The sequence below is a fragment of the Necator americanus genome, chromosome I, assembly GCF_031761385.1.
Source record: "Necator americanus strain Aroian chromosome I, whole genome shotgun sequence".
NCBI lineage: Eukaryota > Metazoa > Nematoda > Chromadorea > Rhabditida > Ancylostomatidae > Necator > Necator americanus.
In genome coordinates this window covers 20,634,099-20,656,439 of record NC_087371.1, presented here as the reverse complement: position 1 = coordinate 20,656,439, position 22,341 = coordinate 20,634,099, and the positions used below count along the sequence as shown (strand labels likewise).

The 22,341-nt window shown below is 40.0% G+C and overlaps 2 protein-coding genes across 3 annotated transcripts; one reads left to right on the top strand and one right to left on the bottom strand.

Annotated features, from left to right (window-relative positions):
- Positions 1 to 2,873: 2,873 nt before the first annotated feature.
- Positions 2,874 to 3,245, bottom strand: RB195_006336 (uncharacterized protein; the record flags this gene model as incomplete). Its single annotated transcript, XM_064179369.1, has 1 exon — positions 2,874 to 3,245. One exon carries the CDS (start codon positions 3,243 to 3,245, stop codon positions 2,874 to 2,876), a length of 372 nt encoding a protein of 123 aa, XP_064036328.1.
- A 4,533-nt stretch (positions 3,246 to 7,778) lies between these two features.
- On the top strand, positions 7,779 to 22,194 carry RB195_006335 (uncharacterized protein; the record flags this gene model as incomplete). 2 transcript variants are annotated; one of them, XM_064179367.1, is made up of 24 exons in its annotated part: positions 7,779 to 7,858; positions 8,001 to 8,177; positions 10,903 to 11,093; positions 12,005 to 12,277; positions 12,439 to 13,028; positions 13,265 to 13,378; positions 13,434 to 13,502; positions 14,683 to 14,811; positions 16,935 to 16,994; positions 17,057 to 17,158; positions 17,231 to 17,323; positions 18,398 to 18,590; positions 18,689 to 18,890; positions 18,945 to 19,093; positions 19,148 to 19,253; positions 19,906 to 20,020; positions 20,109 to 20,236; positions 20,301 to 20,361; positions 20,421 to 20,517; positions 20,817 to 20,898; positions 20,982 to 21,066; positions 21,291 to 21,392; positions 21,855 to 22,014; positions 22,073 to 22,194. In XM_064179367.1, 24 exons carry the CDS (start codon positions 7,779 to 7,781, stop codon positions 22,192 to 22,194), a joined length of 3,480 nt encoding a protein of 1,159 aa, XP_064036327.1. The 2 variants fall into 2 exon arrangements, with proteins under 2 accessions (XP_064036327.1, XP_064036326.1); XM_064179368.1 differs by lacking the exon at positions 16,935 to 16,994.
- Between the last annotated feature and the right edge of the window lie 147 nt (positions 22,195 to 22,341).

Genomic DNA, 22,341 nt, shown 5'->3' with positions numbered 1-22,341 from the left:
ACTTGTTATGCACAAATCAAGATCATCAGTAAAGAAATTCGATTTCTGAAAGAAATTCCTTTACTTGTCCGTGAACATGCAGTGCGCTACACTCTTTATTGTTCATTATCGTTCGAAAATCCAGGATCAGTGTAAAATATGGTCGTATGTCTGCATTTCTATATGACAAAAGCTTTCTTATGGAGGGTGCATAATTTCGTATCATTGTATGTAAGACCCAGGCATTTCTTGGAGAACTACGGTGTTTTTGTTACTAAAGGTTCAAGGTGGAAGGTTTTCAAAGGAGTTAACGTGTTTTTCGTTCGGGAGAAAATGCAGTGGCATTGTAAGTTCCGTAAGAGTGAAACTGCTGCGGCCAAAAAGCAAAGCTGGGTTTCAGTACTCTAAAAAAGCTCTGGAAAACTAAGAACACTAAATAACATCCCCAGTAAAGCTGGAAACCCAAAGGAAAAAAGTATCGAATTAAACGAAGCTATGTACGCATATGTGCTGTGCATCCCCATCTAAGATATTTATAATGCACATATTCGTTCCCATTTAGTTTTCAGAAAAATAAGACCCAAGACTCTTATCGATCACGTATTGTGTACCAAACACATGAAATGTATTTCTCCCCTGAAAACCAACTGAATCCTGTATCTTTTCAAACAGTACGAAATGTTGCAGGGATTTAAAAATTCTCAGACCACCTCCTAAATAGCCGACAAATTCCTCTCTTTGCTAATAAGGGGTTCAAACAAGAGAGCGTGAATGACAAAAACGCTTGAAAAAAAAACTTTATTGGATAAACACATTCGAATTTCCTTGACTGCTAATGAATGGCACATTTTTTTCACGCTGGAGGGTGTTGGGGTAGATTTATCATAAAGTGGAGTGAGAGAAAAAAAGAATTGCAGATAAACGGTTGCGACTGCATGTGAACAAGCAAGACCCAGGAACTGATCATTTCGTGAGGGTAAGGGGCGAGTTGAACGATCAAACTGACGTGTGTATTCGAAACTCATCCCTCGAGTTGTTCTTACAAAATTTTACAAAGATCTTTTCAGTGCCTTGATCAAGTTTTCGTCTTACCATCTAGACTTATTTTTAGAAAGAAAATCGTTCAATCACTCGATATTGCAGTATTCAGCCTTTTTAAAGCTTTGGAGATAAAGTTCCTTTTATCTGGTTCCGCAATCAGTCAGTCTTTTTTGCCTTTTGCTGGATCCTTATTCACATTCTGACTGATTCCATCGAATAAATCCGAGAAAAATATGGAGAAAAGCAATGACAAATGTTCTCTCAGATACGTTTTCATCATTAACCAAATCAGAAATGATTCCTAGAGCGAGAATCTACTCCCAAAGAAAAAAAGAAGTTCTGCTTTGATATACAATTTCGTGAGAAGATTCAGGATGCTTTCAGAATAATCGGGTCAGTAAAGAAGTCAGTTACTACTGCCGCATGAAGTTAATTGTGTGAGTATAAGAAAGTAAAGAAGGGAAATTTAGTTTTAAAAAAGCAGAAGAGGACAGGTTTAACGATGTTCTTCATGGAATCAGAGTCTACTGCACAATTTTATAATTTTTCGCACAATTCACTTCATTAAATAGTAAGAACTTCTATTTGAAATTGAACAACTAATAATTGGGAAGGAGCTCACCGTTGAACCAGCATCGGAAATCTTGCTTGGTTCGAGAAACATTCAGCTGGTTGGTCTTAGTGGATAACTCCGCTTAACGAATGCATAGAAGTCACAGTGGCAAGGATGAGCGAAGTATCGACGGGGAGGTCCCACAAAAAACATGTCTAGTAACTCAATTTTCGTGGAGTTAGGCTTCAGAAAAAGACTAGAAAGAAAAAATGCAAGTAATCTAATTCACAAAACATTCTCTTGGGATCTCTTTGTTAGGATGCGAATTTTTTAAAAGAAAGAAGTAACTTTAACCACCAACGTGAATTCATCTCCAAGAGCAATGAGAAGCTCTAGGAGGGGGACTCTACATATTTCGGTCCGCATGACAGTGACCTGACAAATCTACGCGACAAGGGTACGAGATGAGAATTGGCTTCGTTATACTAATAAACATGAGTTGATGAAGGCTTCGAAAGAAAGCGTAGGCGTCAAAGAAGAGAATGACATGCATTATTCTCGTTTGTACATCAAAGTTAGCTGTTTGAGCAGAACCTCGTTTTTTTTTTCTTTTCAGAAAAAGAAGTTACGGTTTTAAAAAAGTGGACTGATACTTTTAGGTGTTGAAGCCTCTTCTTTAAGCGATCTCATATGTAAGTCGTCGCTTCGTTGTCAAACCGAGTTCTTCAGGAAACTCCAATGCTGTTCATTCACTGTTTGTTTCCTCCGACAGTGATATTTTCAAGAACATTTTCTGAATGTAGAGGAAAGAAAGCTTCTTTTCTTACGACTTTTATAAACGGAGGCTCCAGAAAGATGTTCAGGAGTTTCGCGTTGTTATGGTGGCAGTTGAAGACGAACGTTCTGTCACTTCCGAACTTATCTAGGTGGCTTCGGCCTCTCCGAAACTTCTATCTTCTGCTCCTAAGCTCAGTCCTACGGTTTTTGTAAGAAGAAACAGCTGAACAGTGGGGAAGTGCAACATTTCTTTTTATTTTGGCTACGAGCAGTGGCTTCAAAGTATGTCTTCAGAATAAGAACCTGGTTTATTTTCTGAGTTGTACGACAGAAATAAATTGATCGGTATCCTTGAAGCTGTGTCATAAAAGCACAATGAACTTCAGAGATAGAAAACATCATCGACTCAACGATGTTGGCATCTTTCCACATAGGAATAAAGGTAAAGCAGCTTTGTGTGATCCCGCATCCCCGACGATGCAACTTATTACGCACTCGTGCAACGCACTCAAACCAATACAACTCAATTAAGCAGCAGAATGTTTCGCATCTTCACAATCGTAGACCCGTTGCGGATTCCCACCATTTCACTCGGGACCCCTACGCTTTGCTTATTGTTGACAAAGAGGTTAAGAGTACCAGCAAAGGCAAGAATTGTCTCTCGAAGACCTCTGTCAGCTTTTCTTCGAATTCCGTTCTCTGAGACATTGGCGTACAGCACAACCGTGATTAAACTAATTTTGAGTGTGAGCGACGATATTCCGAAGCAGTCCACCTCTTCAAAAACGTCTAATTCGAGAAAGCCCGTGGTGTTTGCAGTGTTTGGGGGAGTTTTGCAGAAGCGATGTTGTCTTGGTCTCCTAATGAGATGAAAGAAGCACAATAACAACCGCATAGCGCTAAAAGCAGCTGTCAAAATAGGATTAGGGAAAGCAACGAGTTATGCAACCATTGCTTGCACTTTTTACACTAAGACAGAAAAACAGAGTCTGCAAAAAATAAATTGAATAAGAAAAGATAAAAGTATTACCTTGAGTGGAGAGATGTAAAAGTCTATTTGGTTGTACATGTCCTGATGGAAATAGTCCCGTTCCCTGAAAAGAAAATTTTGCAGGAAAAAGTGTACAAGAAAGTCAAGAAACGAGCAAGAGAGAGAGAGAGAGAAAGGAAGAAAGAATGGATGAGGAGTAGGAAAGAAAGTGAGAAAAGGAAGAGACAGCGAAATATTCCCTCAGTAAAAAGAAGCAACCTTAACATAGGCAAATAATTTTAAAAGAATTATGTTAATTATAAAACTCCATAAAACAACTATAGCGGTAGTATTTAATCACATGGTGTGAAAGTTCAACAGTTGGAGAGATCAAGTCCGATTTATCCATCTTTTTAAATCGTTTTTTCCCATCTTACGAGCCGTCCGCACCCCGCTGCTGGGTTATTTTACACGTTGAGAACGCACGGCATCCGCTCAGCACATAAATTATAGAAATCAGTGAACGGTCTTCTACAAAGAAATCGAAATCAGCCAAAAGTGCTTCTCGTGGGTAATCTGACCATACTCGAATGGGAGGGCCGCAAGAGTTCGAATTACGCAACCTCATCGTGTCCTAAAACTCAAATCTGAGCACAGTTTTCATGAAAAAAAGAGCTCAAGCATATTTCGACATTGGTCGAAATGGAGCCACGAGTTGACACAAAACTATTTTTGAAACTGTTCGAAAATGATTCCTGGCATATCGACGGATGAGACATTGAACTGAAATCGGTTTCCCTGGTTTCGGGAATCGGAATATTCCGATGCCGGTTAAGTACGCTATCGACGGAATGTCCCATCCGTCGATAGCGTACTTAAAGGCATCACCCCACGAATCTGAGGTGGTGCAGATTTCAGGTGGAGTATTCGTATACGGGATGGGAGACTATGGAGAGGGGGTGATTCCGTCCATTTCTTCCTAATTGCCGTAAAAAACGGCCCGGAAGATACGGCTTCATTCGTTTTGGCGCACCATTTTGTACAAGAGGTTCGATTGGAGCGCGCCAGTCTTGTGCGGCGCCGCATCTTCCAGGCCGTTTTTTACGGCAATTAGCAAGCAGTGGACGGAATCTCCTCCCTCTCCGTAGTCTCCCATCCCGTATACGAATACTCCACCTGAAAACTGCACCACCTCAGATTCGTGAGGTGATGCCTTTAACCGGCATCGGAATACTTTTGAACACTGAAACCTAACACGCTTTTTGAAGGCTAAAACTTTCCTAACTGCCCTATTTAGGGCCATAAAAAATGTTCTTTTGGAGGTTGACCTGGGGGCCAACTTTAATGAATAAATGAATTTGAATTCGTTCATAAATTTGCTTAACGAAAACTTTGTTCAGGTTGAAATGTTACAATGTGCTAGCGTTATATCTGTGTTCTATATCTGAAATTACCTCGAAAGAGGTAAAGCGAGCGTGCGGCACACCTGAACATCCAAGGAAACTCGACGGAAATTAGCTACATTAGGATATCTTGAATGTAAGCACTCTCAAAAAACATTGTCATCGAAGCGTAGGGGCTCTCCTCGCAACACTTCTCACTGTGCTGAGGGCTGAAATCGTAATTCCTCGAACTGAAAGAGATTCACACTGAAAGAGGAAAAAAACCCTTCTATCCGACCTCTCTGGACCTTCTCCTCGTTGGTTTCTTCTGAAACCAAAACCATTATCATCGTAAAGTGAAACGGAATTATTTAATTTACACGATGGACATGTACAGTAAACTCCGGAAATCTCCTCCTATTTCAGTCTATTTATTTACTATTTCAGTCCGTACTATGCGGCTGTTCTCGGATGATTGAGTAGAGTTCGAGGCTACATTCTAAAAAACCGGCGATATTGGGATGTCAGGTGCCTCGCAGGAAAATTCGATCGACAAGAAATCTTTGGATTTCCCGCGCCTTTTCTCAGAACAGTAAGGAGGAGTTGAGCGTGATCGCGGTCATACTCATAATCTACATACTCCCTAACCCTTTTTTGTTCGTCAATAAATTCCAACATTGTCAATTTCGTGGTGCCTTTAATAGACAGCCATTCAGGATTTTTGCTTTTACTTAAAATACAATAGAGCAAAAAAGAAGTGAACTACGTTGCAAGAGCTTTTCCGTTAAGGGTTATTTTCCCGTGTCGTTCGGACGGATAACTTTCCTTTGCATCTTTTCATTCTCTCCATTTTCCAAAATTCGTTTTCGCTCATTTTATCATTCAAAAAAGGTCACAATACAAGCCAGAAACCGAAAAGTGGATTTAAATGCTACCTCTCAAAAGAATTTGGACTGTCCTCTTTCTTCGCTAATTGCTAATTATAATTCGAGTTTTTGGGGGAAAATGAAGCAGTTGGAGGAAAAGCTAAAATGATGAGACTGAAATAAGCTAGCAAGCAGGGAAGGTGCCATATACCGGCTAACTAGATCGTATTTCAGAGAACAACAAGGTGTTCGTAAGCTTCTTCAGCGTAGCATTGGTTATTTGAGTGCTCAATAGATCCCGGTATGACAAATTATAGCCTTCGGCATCTGGAAAGCTATTCATCAGATATTGAAGCATAAGAGCGTGCTGTCCCCTCGGACTCTATAGTTTCCAGGAAAAATTCAACCCACTTTACTGTACTGAGATGAAATCGCTAACATTTCCGTACCTTCTTTTGATGAACGGTACATGTACTGGAAATGATCAGTGCTAGTTCATGAAGAGTAAGTAAGGTAGTAGTTTAGTAAATAAGTAGAGTTCGTGCATAAACTCTATGTGATTCTATGGAAGTACGGATAAGGAAAGCCTAAGCTTTTGGTTTCGTTTATGAACCATTTACGAAGACGTAACAGTAATTTCACTTTCCTCGTTTACACGACAGGAAGTTTCGAAAAACTAAATTGAATTTTTGGATCCTGGTTCTTAATGACAGCGCAAAAGATTGAAGACAGAATTTAAACGTTAAGTAATCAGGCTAACGATAAGTTTGTATTGAACGAATATTTACTATTTGAAGATTGGTTCAGAAAAACATCAACTGTTATTTACAAACAAGAATTTCAGAGCGAACGCGAACTTATATTAGTCCGCGCTATAAATCTACAATATAAAATAAATAAAAATAGTACTAGTAATAGCAATAGTTTATAAACACAATGCCATAATTTGTAATGCAAAATTTAACGAAATGCACCAGCAATATAGTACTAGTAATACTACAGGTAGTACTAGCGATGTTGTAATATAGTACAATATAGTACTCTGATAAAACTGAGCCAACCAAAGTAAAGAGGACGAAAGAGGAAGAAAAGACGACGTTGGGAATGTATGTCAATGCGAACGGAGCGCTTCCTGAAAGAGCAGATATTCAAAAAAGCCTGTATCCTCCCTTTTGCGAGGAATTCGTGAGTTTTCGGCGGTTGCATCTAAAAATTCGCATAAGTCTCCTACTTTTTCTGAACGAAAGTGTTCACAAATTAAAAACCCAAGGGTTCTTAGCTCATTTTGTTTTCGACACCTAGCTCCACTACTTCCTGGGAAAGTGCTGCACCTGAGAAGCATGCGATGGAGAATTTTTATCGCTGTTAACTGAATAAGTAGCCGATAAACACCTCTGGCCACGAAATAACTGTATTAACATAGGGAGAGGCACCGTCTTAACAAATACTAATGACAAATGAATACAGTAGTATGATAGGAATAACACATAATCCCTGTCGTCTTCGAAGGGGATCACATATTTTTTTAAATTAAGTTCTAAACCAAATTTTATTAACTTCTATTATCATAAAACTACAAAGTTCTTCTGTTCTTAAAGAAATCTTAGCATGCCGTTTGGTCATAAGTGACTCTTTCAATCTTACCTTCATATGGAGTAAAGTCCGTTAAGAAAATCTGTAAAATCTTTCACATTTCAAATTATTAGGTTTGCTATTAGGCACATACCCTTTATAGTTGCATAGTTAATTCCATCCACCCTACTCCCAAGACCCCGCCTCTTCAGACAATCACTTGTTCCGGGCCTTAAAGCACTTTTTGAGCCAAAAGTGTTGTTCAGTTCTTTAACTGAAACTTCAAATCCGCTGCTGAGTTGTTCTGCGAGTCTCAGCCCTCCTCGGTTTCCGCTCTCACGAAATCCTAACCCTACTAGAAAGGAAGAACATTGTGACAAACACACATTCTGAATACACGGAAGATCATCATTATGTGGTCAAGAAACTATGAAATTGTAATGGATATAGGTACGTAAAAAAAATAAGCAGCCAGCCTAGTACATATGCAAGAAATGACTACTTCTCCAGCAATAAATTCACACTAAAATGCTAAATATGCCAGAAGGGGAGGACTGAATGGAGATCGACATGACTGCCGTAAATGGACTCTGATGTGAAATTTAAGTCATCCTCATTCACACCATTGTGAGCGGCAAATGTGTGGGAATCAGCCGAAGGCGAAAGCTCACCGAACGCTCCTCGACGAGGAAATAGCTGCGGAGACCCTCAAGAAGAAGTGAGCAGCACATTTTGCGGGTGCATCTTTCCGATGGTTTCGTTTTTCATTTATCTACGCTCTTGCCATTTGTTTTCCAGCATCTTCAATTACATTTGTCTTTCTAATGTCCGGACAGATTCCATATTGATATTGATTTCAGGAGATGTATTTATAAAACATTCAAAAAGTTTTGCTGCATTCGTACGTGTAGCTCTGGAGACGTTCAAGGAGAAGTGAGCAGCATGTTCGCACAAATTCAAGTGAAAATTTCCAGTGAAATTCGCACAGCAACCAGTTTATTCTTGCAAAGGCCGGGAAGAAACGCTGGATCCTTGAGGTTTGCGCCGTCGGGAAGATATTCATCTTCATTTTGAAATGCTTGGTATGTCTAGGCAATATCTGATCCGACTTTCACGAAGCTCGTTGACCTGGTTCAGTAGAAAGTCGACAAAAAATTAAGCTCGGTTCAAGACACTAAGGGATATTCTAAGAATTCACCATTCTTATTTTGAGTGCAGGAAATGAGTTTCGTCAGTCTTATAAAGAAAACAATGGATTCCTAATTTTTTTTCGGATGAAAAATGTTACTGTTCTAATGCAGTTATTAGATATTTAGACATTATTATTATTATTATTATTATTATTATTATTATTATTATTATTATTATTATTATTTTTATTATTATTATTATTATTATTATTATTATTATTATTATTATTATTATTATTTTTATTATTATTATTATTATTATTATTACTATTATTATTATTATTATTATTATTATTATATTATTATGTTATTATTATTATTATATATATAATAATAATAATATATGTAATATTTATTATTATTATATTTAGTTATTATTTAGAGACTCTATAAAACTTTATATAATGGATGAATAAGTTGTAGAGGAGCCTAATGTCACAGTTTCTTTTCGAGGGTTTTTTCCAAAGGTCAATCGAACAAAATGTTTCCCATTTTCAAGTATTTCCTTCTAAATTAATCATAGATAAGTCACTACTTCTTTAATTCCTTTAGAAAAATCATATAATTCCGTCCTATTTCCTTTTTTTAGAGAGCCGAGTGGATGAGACCCGAGAACTTGGATTCTTAACCAATAAATCATTATTTTCCTGTTTTTATTATTAATTAACGGCATTATTAATTAAAGTTAACATTACTAACATAATACAAGTAATACTCATTAATGAGAAAAAGTGAGAAGAGCGAACTCAGTGTGATTGACAATTTCCAGTGATCCGTCAATTCTCAAAAAGGCAGATAAATGTTTCAGAATCATCACAACCAAAACAACTGATCCTTGACTGCAACTTGCTTTTGCTAGATTCTGTGATTCTGGAACGTGATTACGTAAGGGGTAAAAATAAGTGATTTCGTGCCATTTTTCCCATTTTGTGAATGTATTAATGAGCGCTTCTGAGGAGTAAAACAGAGTTCTTTCCTCATTCCTTCGTAAGTAGACGAGATGTTGAGTGCTTTGATTGAAGGCGGCGAAAAAGACCATAAAAGACTTGAAATCTAAAAATGAAATTAAATCTAAAAGATTTAAAGAAAATTGCAGAAGCACCAAATTACTGCTGGTCACATTCTCACAGACTCATGCTAGTTCTTGAAGAACGAGTTCTGCTACTGTCCATGAGTGCTCTTTTCTGGTTCACCATTTTTTTTGAACTTTTATCGATGCCTGCAGATTTTCGAGATGTACAAAAGTTGAGGTGATAAAGAACAGGAGGCTTGACGATTTCCGAAAACTCCTGCACTACTCAAACGTCCTGTCTAAATTCCAGATGTTGCATACGAGAATAGAGACAGTTTGGGTATTCAAAAAAACATGCACTTTTCTCCTATCACCATCATTTGTTCATTTGCATTTCACCTACTATGAATTTCGGAAGAAAAAACACTCAAGGAAAACATTTCTGTTCACAAGTGTAACTTAACAATTTGTGGGATCTAGAATGTCTTTTATCACTTCAAAAATTTCTCATCTCAGTCTCAAACATTGCCTTGACGGTTACAATTTCTACGAACATTTCCTTCTTCAGCCCCATTTTGCAACAAGTAGTCGCATCCAGAAATGCGAAGTCCTAGGTCTCTTAGGCAACTTTTGATTGCTCGGAAGCAAACCTCATGGATCTATTGGAGAACCGTCGTAGGGGTTCTCATCATCACGACACTAATGTTCCCCGCTCACTCTTCAAATCGTAGCGAATTTCCATGTCTGATCCGCTAAACGGCGTTCCGTAATCTTGTCCATCCATCTAGTTGTTCACCCCTGACATCCTCCTATTCTTGCGGAGGCGGGGTCAGCTCACATTCTCCCCGATGCTTCAACCGTCCATAAAACCGTTCTCTGCCATATCGATTTTATTGATTTTGTCTACTGTACCGTTACTAGTTGCTGTGAAGCCAGTCTGGCGTACTCCGGTAACGAATGTGAGAAAGAACGCGACAGCTCGTACTCAAAGGGCATCGAACTCGGCTCCTCAGGAAGGGTAAGAAGCCTCTGCTACTTATAATCTACCATCCTTTCCCTTTTGAAAGAGTATCCACCCAAAATCGATTGTCATGAAGATCAAAAGAGCTACGATGTGTGCTTTACGAAAGGAAGCAAAAAATTCCATTTGGCTCGTTGGTCTTTTGCCATTTTCTGGTAACTTTATGACTCCATATCCAGCAAGCCCACTTTTTTTTCAGAAAAAATGGAATAGATACGGACTGCTACATTAGTCATATGCACCGAATCCAATACCATTAGATCACCATTTATTTACTTCGAACTGTCAAGGAGCGTGATAAAACATGCTCCGATAACTTGGTGCCTGCTTTCAGAAGGAGATCGTAGGAAACTGTAAACGTAGAGAAATGAAACAAATAGTGTGGAATTTCGAAATAGCCTGTTTCAGATTTCATTTTCACTCTCAAATAGCTATTTTTATGTCCTCTTTAACATCTGTTGAGATGTTCAACATCTGCAGATGTGTGAAAACAGAGCACCAATTCCTCAGGTCAAACCTTCATCCATCCAAACTTTCAGATACGGCTACGGATTGCAGAAACGGCCGCCGTACTATACTCGTCCAGAGGACTTTAAGATCCCTGATTATCGACCGCCTAAGCCTCAAGTGCCAAGTTTCAATCCTACATTCGGACCACAGTTCACTCCGTTTCGACCACCCTTCCAACAACAACAGCAGTTTTTCCAGAACTTTCGACCTCCTGTCCAAGGTATGCTGTGGGCTCCTGTCTGTGTCTGAGAAATTGAAATTGGAATTTCGCAGTTAGCGAAGAAAATTCTCGAGGAAAATTTCACATTAGCTCGCTACGGGAGCTACAATGAAACGTTTCTGATGTGCAAAGTTGAAACATAGGCTTAGCACAGCATCTTCCTTTTACTGAGAATTAAACTTTGCTTTCAAATCATATTTTTATTTTATGTAGGAATTTTATCTGGGCAAATGTGATTATTCGGAAAGTGTGGCTCTGTTTTTTGGACCCTATTTCTACGAATTATTTCTGTCTGGGTCTTTTTTCCCTATTTCTGCACCGTCTGCCAGCATTTTCCCATATGGCTGGATTCTACAGATGCTCAGATCATCTTTTCCACGACACACTCTCCTATTGAAGTACTTTTAACGGGGATTGCGAGTTTCTGCTCCAAGAACGAGGATCTCTTGAGTTTCGTTTCGTCGTCTCTTGTAGATAATCGCAAAAGAAATTTCAAGATGTTATCGCTCATAAAAGTCATTCAGAAATCAGCTTCAGCTAATATTGAATGATGCAGATCCTGGCAGTGCTCTTAGGGACAGAGTCAGGGATAGAAGCGGGAGTACAGGGACGTCAGGCACTCAGTAGCGCCCTTAATCCTGGACGCTCTATCTTACCTTTTTCTTTTAGTAACTTTAGCTTACATGTCATAGACCCTCTAAGACTAATGCTTAGGTCCTAGGACGCGACTAATTTAGTCATTTACTTCGAGAAACAAGGGCGCCATTGAATGCCCTCCCATCCAGTCCCAGCTACATTTTACCCGAAAAAGGTGGTCTTTCAAAAAAGTGGACTACAGATAGTGGAAAAGGATCGTCGTATGAAAATTACCACAAAACGTTCAGAACAACAGAATTTACAGCGCATTTCAGGAAATCCTTTTCCACCACAACCACCACGGAACCCACAATTCCCTTCAGGACCTTTCCTTCCTCATTCTGAACCTAGCTTTATTCCACCAGTCAACAATGGCAGGCAGCAGTGGTTCGTTCCGTCAAATCCTGCAACGTTCGTTCCTCCAAATATCGCTGCATACTGGGAAGGAGCTAGCCCGATCCCTCCTCAGGGTGCTTACGGACCTACACCAACTACCATGGCTACACAGAAGCCCATGAAGCCGTCCGTGAATCCAGACGTTTACAGAGGTAGTCGTTGTTTTTGGTTCAAGGGACTTTTTCAATGGAATTTTCAATGTGGAATAGTCTGTAATGTTTGTGAGGTCAAAGTTGCTGTTCCAGAACACTTAAGGCACGAAAATAGCTAAATCGACGAGAACTAGTTGCACTAGTGAGATAACACGTTTCAGGCACTGTTCCCACTCAACCAGCTGCTAATCCTGAATCGTACACCACCCCGTCCAACTCCATCCCAACGACCGGTCATGCGGAAACATTCAGAACACACGGTTGGTACAACCCAACCAGTACTGCTCCTCAACGGCCTCCGGAAGCATTCGTTACCGTAACTGATGAGGTCGTGGACTTTACTAATCCAACGAAATCCATCTTTGATATGGAGGAGAATCCATACACTACGTTATCCACTGTTGCCCTGGGGGAAATCCCCGGTACCTTAATCACCGCAACACAGTCTACCCCTACTTCAACAGCGGAATCGCCGACTACTCTGATTTTTGAGGATATCACTAAGTACTTTCCAGAGGAAGGGCCGCTACCTCCGCAAAGCGCTCGCACTACCGGTTACAACTTTGACACGGAGAGAACGACCGATTTGCAGTTTTCCTCTTTAACGACTCCAGAGACCCCCGACGACGTTTATGACCACACGGATGTGGTCGAAGACGTCGGCGAAGGCATTTCGACGACTGTTCAATCCAAACCGAGTGACCTGGAGCATGCGAAGTCAACCTACTTTCCGAGACCTGTTTCCTCTCAGGTGCGTAGCTCAATTTTAGTGGTTTTCAGCCCCCGCTAGCAATAATAACTCTCTAATAAACTAAGTTTCTGGTAACTTCCAAATTTCTTTTGTCGTTAGAAAATGGCTCCTTCTCGCTCATTTGCAATTTCTCAGATCTTCCTAAACATTCTTGAAAGTGTGACAAAAGGCAAAATATAGAGATAATTTCACTTCCACCAAACCTCAGGTTTATTCAAGCAATGTTTTCAATTCAGGCGTACCAACCGCCAGGTCATCTTCCGGAAGACTTCACCCAGCACATCGACGTCAACTTCCTCAAACCCAACAGAACATGCACTGGGCCATTGTGTGGCATTGATTCTGACAAGGTATGGCAGCGTTGTATGCGAAAGTTACAGGCTAAACACCAACGACACTTTCCAGGTCTCACTCTACAATCCCGTCAAAGGTGGAAGCAAAGGACCTACGTTGCTGATCTCGAATGCAGCAAAGGTTAGTGATTTCTTGAAAGATCACTTGTGAGGTGGTGTGCACTTGTTGCCTCAAGTAGGGCTTTGGTGTGGAGGTAACCTCCAAAAACTGGGTGTTCTATCCCCCTCGAAATATCCGTAGAAACTCATTGAGACCGTATATATAACTAATTATAAAGAATCAACAAACTGAAAGTGCATGATAATGTACGAAATCAGGATACGTAGTTCTTTTTCTCTACATGGGTGGATAGATTCACTTGTGACGAGTCAGCAGAGAAGAAAAGGTCACCAAATTTTTCTCGCCTATTTCGACGATTACCAGTAAACAAGAAATAAATATAAACAAATGATTTAACAAATAAAAAAAATCTGCAAGACCAAACACTTCAGTTATATCTTATTTCGGTTGATGTAAAAGTGTGGGATTCCTTTTTTACTTTCCATTTCCACTTTACGGAAGTTTTATTATATCACCTTCACTTCACTAATTATTTACGTTTTGAATGATTATATATCCCTAAAAGATTAAAAATTGATTTCTAAGTACTGGAAATGTCAGTAAACGTCAGCATTTCACAAAACTGACCGTTTTGGAATTCCGCCACGATTAGGTAGGGGTGGGGTAAATTTCACGATTGTAATCGTGACCGCCATGAATTCCACCTACTTATGAAAAGGCGTGAGAAACAGCTTTGGTTGCACCGGTTCCCCCTACGATGCAACTTGTCACGCGATAGAATGTGAGGGATTCTGTCGACGTCCAGCGTCTGCAATTCAATCACTATAAGCCTCTGTTTAATTATCCGTGCAACTTGCATTCTTGGAGGCATCACTACATCCAAGGCTGTTACACTCGTCTTTTTCCGGATGACAAAAGCGAACTGAGTGCGGTGACACTGATATACGTATACCTTTATCTTTACCTACTCGTCGTAGGATCCCAACATCGTTACTTTCATTGTGTGTTGCCTTTAACAGCTAATAAATAACAAATACAGTACAATTACAGTACTACAGTCCGCGAACACTGAAAAAGCTCAAAAATAAGGCTAGCTGAATGAAGTTGGAGACATCGTAAAAGGCAGCAGACACTTTTCTCTCGAATGATGCCAAATTCAAAAATTCCGCAAACCGCTTGGCCGCTGAGCGAGAGTTCTGACGGAAGCGATGAGTCTTTTCGTAAGGAGAGGTATTTTCAGGGAGATGCGGCCAGACTCGGTTATATTCCGCCTAATCCGAAACTAATCTCTGAATTCACTGCTCCACCATCATCGACAGAATACTACAATTCAAATTTTGTTCCAGGAAGCATCAATTATCCACGAGCGGTAAACAATTTGCATTCCACTTCCTGAAATATCCATATTTCATCGAACATCTTCGCCTTATTTTGCTTTTCTCTGCTTCAAAATTTGAACCTTCAAAATATTTGTAGAGGTTTTGCATCTGCTGCAATATACACTAAAAAAAAGAGTAATAAACTGTTGCACTAGTTTCTCATCCCTTTTTAATGATGTACCCTACCCACTGTTTCCGGGAGATTTTTCTTTTAGCTACGACGACTTTCAATTTTTCACTATTTGAAGTCTTTTGGAAAGTTTAGATTGAAAATTTGTAGGCCAATAGGAACTTCTATTTCTTTCCTCATCTTTTTTCTATGGTAACTTGCTACTCGGTGCTGTGCCGCCATTTCCAAGAGAACATAGGGTAAGATCGGTAATTCCTTGACACACGAAGAAACGCGCCTTCCTCGACATTTTTCATAGCTCGTCTCATTTTGATCGTTATCGTTGCATCTTGATTTCAGCAGATTTGTGAGGAGAAGATCTATTGACTGAATTTATTAGAATTTCTAGAAGTTACCGTCAAAACCATTTTTGAAAAAGTTACTTCTTACTACGTATAAGCAGGACCTAGACCTAGATAATTGACCCTAAGGATATGCTGTCGTTGACATGAATAGGTTGCTTCAGAACTAAAATGACATTTGCATATTCGCAATTTATAGGCCATTATTCTTTTGGTACACCTCAGAGACACAGTTCCTAAGGTTTAGCGAAGTTGAAAATTTGGCAAAAATGTGACGTGCTTCTACTCCAAGTCGATGGATTATTGTCAATTTATGGTCGATTATTTAGTGTGATTTTTGAAAGTTCGTGAATCAGTAACGAATGAGGGGTGCGTTCAGTCGGAACGGTACTTCATAGAACAGTTCGCGACCTGTAGACTACTTCGATTTTCCTCTCGTCATGTTCCATCTACCGTATTTTTTGAATTTGTAAAGATAGACACTTTCCAAGTTGTTTTACATAGCGCTAATTGTTAGCGTATTATTGAATACCTTTTCAATTATCAAGTAAATATGTTTTTTTCAAAAGAAAGAGACGTATTGCATTTCAAAAAAATTCTGCATAACTCCTATATTCATCACAGATTCCGTCAACCTCTATGAAAAGCTACATATTATCAGCCAATTCTGAAGGCCCTCGAAATTCCTTAGATCACATACCGACCTATTGCTCTGTTAGCGCATTTAAAAACAATAGAGTAAGCACAGAGGCATGCAGAGCAATATTTTTCAACACAGTAATTTTCTCTTCGTAACTGGTGCGCAAATTCCTGAAATTGAAGATCCAGCTCACAAAAGTGCGGTTTTCTACGGTAGGTATCTGACAGTGAGGGAGTAATTGGCTTTCGTAGCGATTGACGGAGCCTCAGAAGGCTCGCCATTGTTAACGATTAACGAACCGGCAGAAATCACACCAAATAATGTAGAAGACCAGAGTCGTAGTTTTCACAGCAAAAAAATAGAAAATCCCTCTCAACCGAGAACAAGAGCATCTCACAACGAATGGTTTTCTTCCAGGTTTTACAGGAAAAAAATGTTTTTTGGTTGCTAAAGTCGATCGTTCCTGCACTTGAAACATGTTCCACTTCAGTCAAATTCCCAACACCTCTAATGTCTGCGATGACCTGTATATTGCCAATATGTAGATATCATTCTGGTTTTCAAGCCATTTACGTTAAGGACAACATATCCTTAGGGCACAGTTATCCGAAATTCAGTAATGCTAGTATGCAGGGAGAGGTAATTTTTTCAAGAACGCACATCTACATGACGCCGTGAGATACGTTCCGCTGCGATTCGGCGCGAGCACGACTACCTTCTTCAGGAATCAAATTTTTACTTTCAAAGTTTTATGACTTCTATAGTAATTAAACTCAGCCAATAGATCTTCTGCTCACAAATCTTTTTTTTCCAGATATGACGATGAAGTTCGAAGAATTTCCTCTCTTACAGCAACTCGATTTTACATTCTCAGAGATAGTAATAAAATTAAATTCGACAAATATCGTAAGAAAATGGAAGTTACTAAAATCAATGGCTAAAATCAATCTTTCGCCAGCTTGAAGAAGCAGAAATACGTCCTTGCTGGAAAAATATTTTCAGGAAGTTCCAGGACCTTTCCAGAAAGGAGAACACAGCACGTTTGAACCATACCGACCTGAGGTCATTTATTTCCTAATGATCTCAATCTACTTCTTTCTCTCTTTCTTTCTGAATTTTTATAGATCCCCAAAGGCCCACACGTTTTCATGCCTCCACAAAACTTTCCCGCTCCTCCTGCTTCCACTTTGCTTCCGCCGGCATCATATACGCAGGAGACAACACCTGTTAGTTTTCGTTTTAGCGTTCTTTCACCAAATATCCCGATGGATTTTTCAGAATATCCCACTGAATTTCAGCTCACGAGTTATTCTCCTACAGCGAAAACTATTGCACCACCCACCACCACAACTGAATACACGACGACTGAAGCATTCATCTCACCGTCTACGGTGAGTATACTTCTGATCCTTTTGTTTACTTTTTAGCGATAGAGAAGTTTGACATGACATTCAAAGTTAATTTACCCCCGTACGCATTAAACAAAGGAGTGTTATTTGCTCAGAAGTAAAAGTAGTACCAAGTGAAAGCTTCTGCACGCCTTTGTCATCCGGAAGGGTGGCAATAGCCCATAATGGTGCCAAAATCTTCCGTTTCAACAGTCTAAATGATGACAAGGTGGATAGGAAATTGAGAAGTGCTGCTGAAGTGTTGAAACATTCTGGAAGGGTTCGTGTAAGTCACTGAATACGCACCTACTCTATTTGTCAACATACAAAAAAAAACACTCTAAGGAAGACATTGTCAGGAATCCTACCGAAGATTCGCACACGGCTATTTTGCTAGCTATTTTTTGAAAGAAAAAATTTCTAACAAAGTAATTAGAGAATTCCTACACAATTATGACACTTCTTACGTTTTATATTTTCAGATACCTATATTTTCTAATATGTTCTTTCTTTTCGTTTATAATGCCGAAGATTACACATGAAGCAAAGAACAGGACTAATTATAGTCGTCATATCCACAGACTTTTTTCCTGTTTTCTCTTTTTGTTCTGTCGACGAAACCAGTGTAATTTTCGCGATCTGTGAAATGGAGATGATCTCCTAAGGTTTTTGAATAACATTTTTCTATCCTTCTTCTTTGCGCCGGCTGTACCGCAGTCAGCAAGAGGCTCCGTTGTCTGCGCGATGGATCGGTGGTTCGTATCCGGCCTGGCGCCTGCCAAGAGTCTGATAACCTAGTGGGTGCCAAACTCACCTGAGACAATAAAAACACTGACTTGACGCATCGGCTGGCCACCGCAAGTCATTGTAGAGGCCAGTTGCACGTTCGTGAACCTCAAACGATTCAGAATTGAAGTGAACGTGGGGGTGCATCTTAAGCGGATTGGTTGACCCCAGACACACACTTTATCCACGCTTATCTTCTTTCCCATTCCTTTTTATGAAAACGCGGATACCGTAACTGCTCATTTATAAACGTATTAAACAGTTTTTCTAATTCAACCTTATAAATTTCAGACATCCACTACTCTGTTCACTGTGTCTCGCTTTGAAACCACAGAAAAATCCACAGAATCCACTCCAGAAGCTTTTACTATATTGTCCACAGTATCTCTACAACCGGAAGAAGGAGGCGCTACTACTCTACCACATCCCATTCCATGGTCTCCAACATATAAAACCGTTCCACCATCATCTACAATAACCCCAGGTACCAGTGCTCTACAACAAACACTGCCTGAGCAACTTTAAACAAGATTCTAAATGTTTTTTGTTCATCTGAGGATTCACAAACATGTAGAATTTCAGCTACTGGAGTTTCTGTAGAAGTTTCTACTCCAAAAACAACCTTTGGGCAACCTAAGCCTTCTTCTGCCACTTCCCCACCTACTCGACTCACGGGTGGATTTGAGACGACACCTAGCTTCTCACGTACGCCTTCAGAGTCTCAGACCACCTCATCCTCTCAGTCCACAACACCATCGACCACTACCCAGTACTTCAAAATCACGTGAGTCATCCTCATTTAGTTGCTATCCAGAAAAGTGACTTTCTTGGTTTCTAGTGCCCCTTCGGCACCACCTCATGGGACGACGACTCCAACGTCAACTCCAGAGACGCCGTCGACAACTCCATCCGGCTCTACTCCTTCAGGAACCACTTCTGCTCTTCTGTCAACGACTTCTAAATCTGGAGTGATGAATAGAGTCAGAGGTATTCAAACTCCATTAAAAATAGCTGGGCATCCGCCTCATCCTGTTTTTTAAGGAAAAGTGCATGTGGTTTGCAAAGAGGAAGGTATCGAATTCAGCGCTACCACGCTGTTTCCTTTTACTGGTCAGATTTTTGCTAATGAGAGGAAGCGAATTCCGGGGTGAGAACATAGTTTTATCTTCAATTGCCTCCATTTCAAGTACTTCGAACGAAACCGGTTTATGGTTGTTGAGGAAAATGACCGCTTCAAAAGGCAATCATCTCTGACCTAAAAAGAGACGTGAATATGTCAAGGAATGACCACAGTGCGGTGTCCGTACATCTCTTCAAAAGGAGACTAAGGGGAGACTCGAAAGTGTTAAAAATGTTTTCCGAAGAAAACATTAAGTTAGTAGTGGAAAACGAAAGAAACTCCTCCAATACTTCAATAAACAGCCACTATCAAAGCATAATTGAGTCAAAAAACCCCTAATGTTTGTTTGGATGGGGAAGGAGGAACCATTGCCTGAGTACTGCAAGGGCTCCGTGCGTTTTCAATTGATACGGAAGCAACACAACGTTTGGAGTCGCACGAGCTTGACCGATTGTGCAACTTCAGTATACATCCCAAAAAATTCCTATCCCATTCTGAATATAAAATTTTAAAAAATTTTGTATATACTTTTGCACGTTCTATCACAAAGCAAACATGACAGAGTCTGAGGGACTCTTGAAGAATTTTGCCAGAAACTCAGAAAATTTGTTTTCACAAAAATTTCGGGCTCTTGTACATCTCATCAGTTTTCTCTTCAATTGCATTCGTTCACTTTCAGCTGTCTACACGAAATCGTTAATGCTGTCACACCTAAGGTATTTTTACCGTTTATTGAATGTGGTGTAAAAAATGCCGGAGATCAACATGACAGCCGAGCTCAGTACCACATGCAGGTTCGTTCCAGAAGTCACCCGAACGCCACGTCCAGATGCATTCAGATAGTTTGCTAGGCTATTTTCTGTCACAGCAGTATTTAACCAGGTGGTTGTCGTGATCCAACAAGGAGACGGTACTTCAACAGTTCAGTCATTCATGGCACAGTGTATTCATCAGAAGATCCTCTACAATAAGCAGACTCTTCCCAGAAGGATTGAAGAGGCACTGGAAGAGTTCGTTTTCATGGAGTTTGGTCTTTTTGCGTCACTTTTAAGTGAGCTAAATGTTCGTTTCCAGACTCCGCCTAGTCGCCACAAAGCTGGAACAGAAAGCTCCTCTTCCACAAGTGGAGATGAAGGTTTTTTCCAGAAAAATCTACTGTATCCAAGCAACGCTCATGCTTAAGTAACACTTTAGATTGTGGTCGACGAACACCACCAACTTGGGCCGGAAGTGAGCGAAGTGGATATTGGCATGCCACTAGCAGTCCAGTGGAAACTGCTTCCTGAATCAGGTATGGATAGCTTTCAGAGTTGTCCAAAACTGGGGGATTCTCCGGTAATTTCGCGTGTAAATTCCTAAAATCTCGTTCTGAATTCACCTTCCTTCTAATCAGACTACTTTTCAGTTTAAGTCTAAGATAGTTCTTGTTCTGCGCCCAAACTCCCTCCTCACCCGGGGGCATGCTTTGTTTAGCTTAGCAACAACACATCTGGGATTCTTGGAGAGCTCCTCGGAATTTCTCAGACAAAATCAATCAAATAGAATGGAAATCGGTTAACTAACAGCATTTAATCCCTTCCTGGTATTCAGATGCCTATGGATTCCATGTGAAGAATTGCATTGTGAAAGATGAAATTAGCAAAGCTGAGCACAAAATGATCGACGAATTGGGGTTAGTTATCTTTTTTTTGATGTTTTTCTAGGAGTTTGGATTTCACTGGCGCTCAAAAGACGAAAGTCTTTAAAAAATTTTAGTTGCTCCACGGATACAAGTATATTCGCCCATCCTCACTATGACACCTATCACGATTCTGCATCATCACATCTATGGGCGTTCAAGGTAGCTGGCGCTGCTTCGCTCATTCCTTTCACCTTAACTTCATTAAAAGAACATTTTAATGTCTTATTATAAACTCGTTGCTATGAATTTAAGAGAAACTTTTGTGGACTAAAATAGATTTCTTCATTCTTGGGTTTTGGATGTTTTGAAGACTAAAATTCAAATGCAGACCACAGAACAGAACTAATACCTCCTAATGCTACTCGAATTTGATTTCTTCTCAGGTGCCGGATCATACCCGCCTTCGAATCAGATGCGATGTGGCGATCTGTTCAGACGTACCATCTTCTATGACGAACATTAGCAGCTGCGCTTCTATTCCAACTGTAAGTTTATGAAGAAATCCAGCAGGCTGCAAAATTGTTTATGATCACCCATTACGTTGGATACAAGGTTTTTCGGACAAATCCTAGTTATGCAGGATCTTCACGTACCAACTAGAACTCAATAAATTGTCCAGAAAGCACTCATAGAAATGCATGCAGCCTCCATTCCACACATATAATCAAGCGAATGTCAGGAGCATGTTTCACCGACCACTTTTTTCTACAGCTTGTGCAAAAAAGCCACGCTCAAATTCGTTCATAAACATTTATTACTCTTTACTTGGTCCAACCTATTAAAACACGTGGTTTGACGACTTTCTCCAACTATGTTTTATTGTCAATTATGAAAAAAAAGGTTCAGATGTAGCTGAAAAACACAAAACCTCCTGGATGAAGTTTCTAAAAGATTGTTCTGAGAGAATGAAAGGAAGATCTCTGTCACTTAGACCCTCAATTTTCCAGCCTCCATTCTGTCCTGACCTTATCACCTCCCCATCGAACTCAATCCTCTACGACGCTGAAGGAGCGTTCCTCAAACGACGTAGGCAAATTGTGGGCGAGATGACGCAATCCGTCAGAGCGACGCTCTGTACTGGTGGTAGCTGTGATCCACAACCGCTGGGTGAGAAATCAGAGCGATCAGAATGCTTTCCTTCAGAGTAGAACACATTTGGTTTCAGCGCTGGAGAGACGATGCTTCGACTTGTACTGGGTGGCCGCCTCAACCGGATTCTCGTTCGCTTCTCTTATCGCCGCCATCGTGGTCCACATCGTCGTTAAAGCGAAGATATCTCGCCACTGAGGAACGATTGTTCCCCGTTGTATAGAAATTCTCATGGCGAAGTGTGCAATCTGTATAGGAAATTTTTCAGATAATAAACTATTTTTATTATACATGAATCACAGTTCAACAATGTAAAGTACTGTTCTTAAAGGAATGTTAATTCAT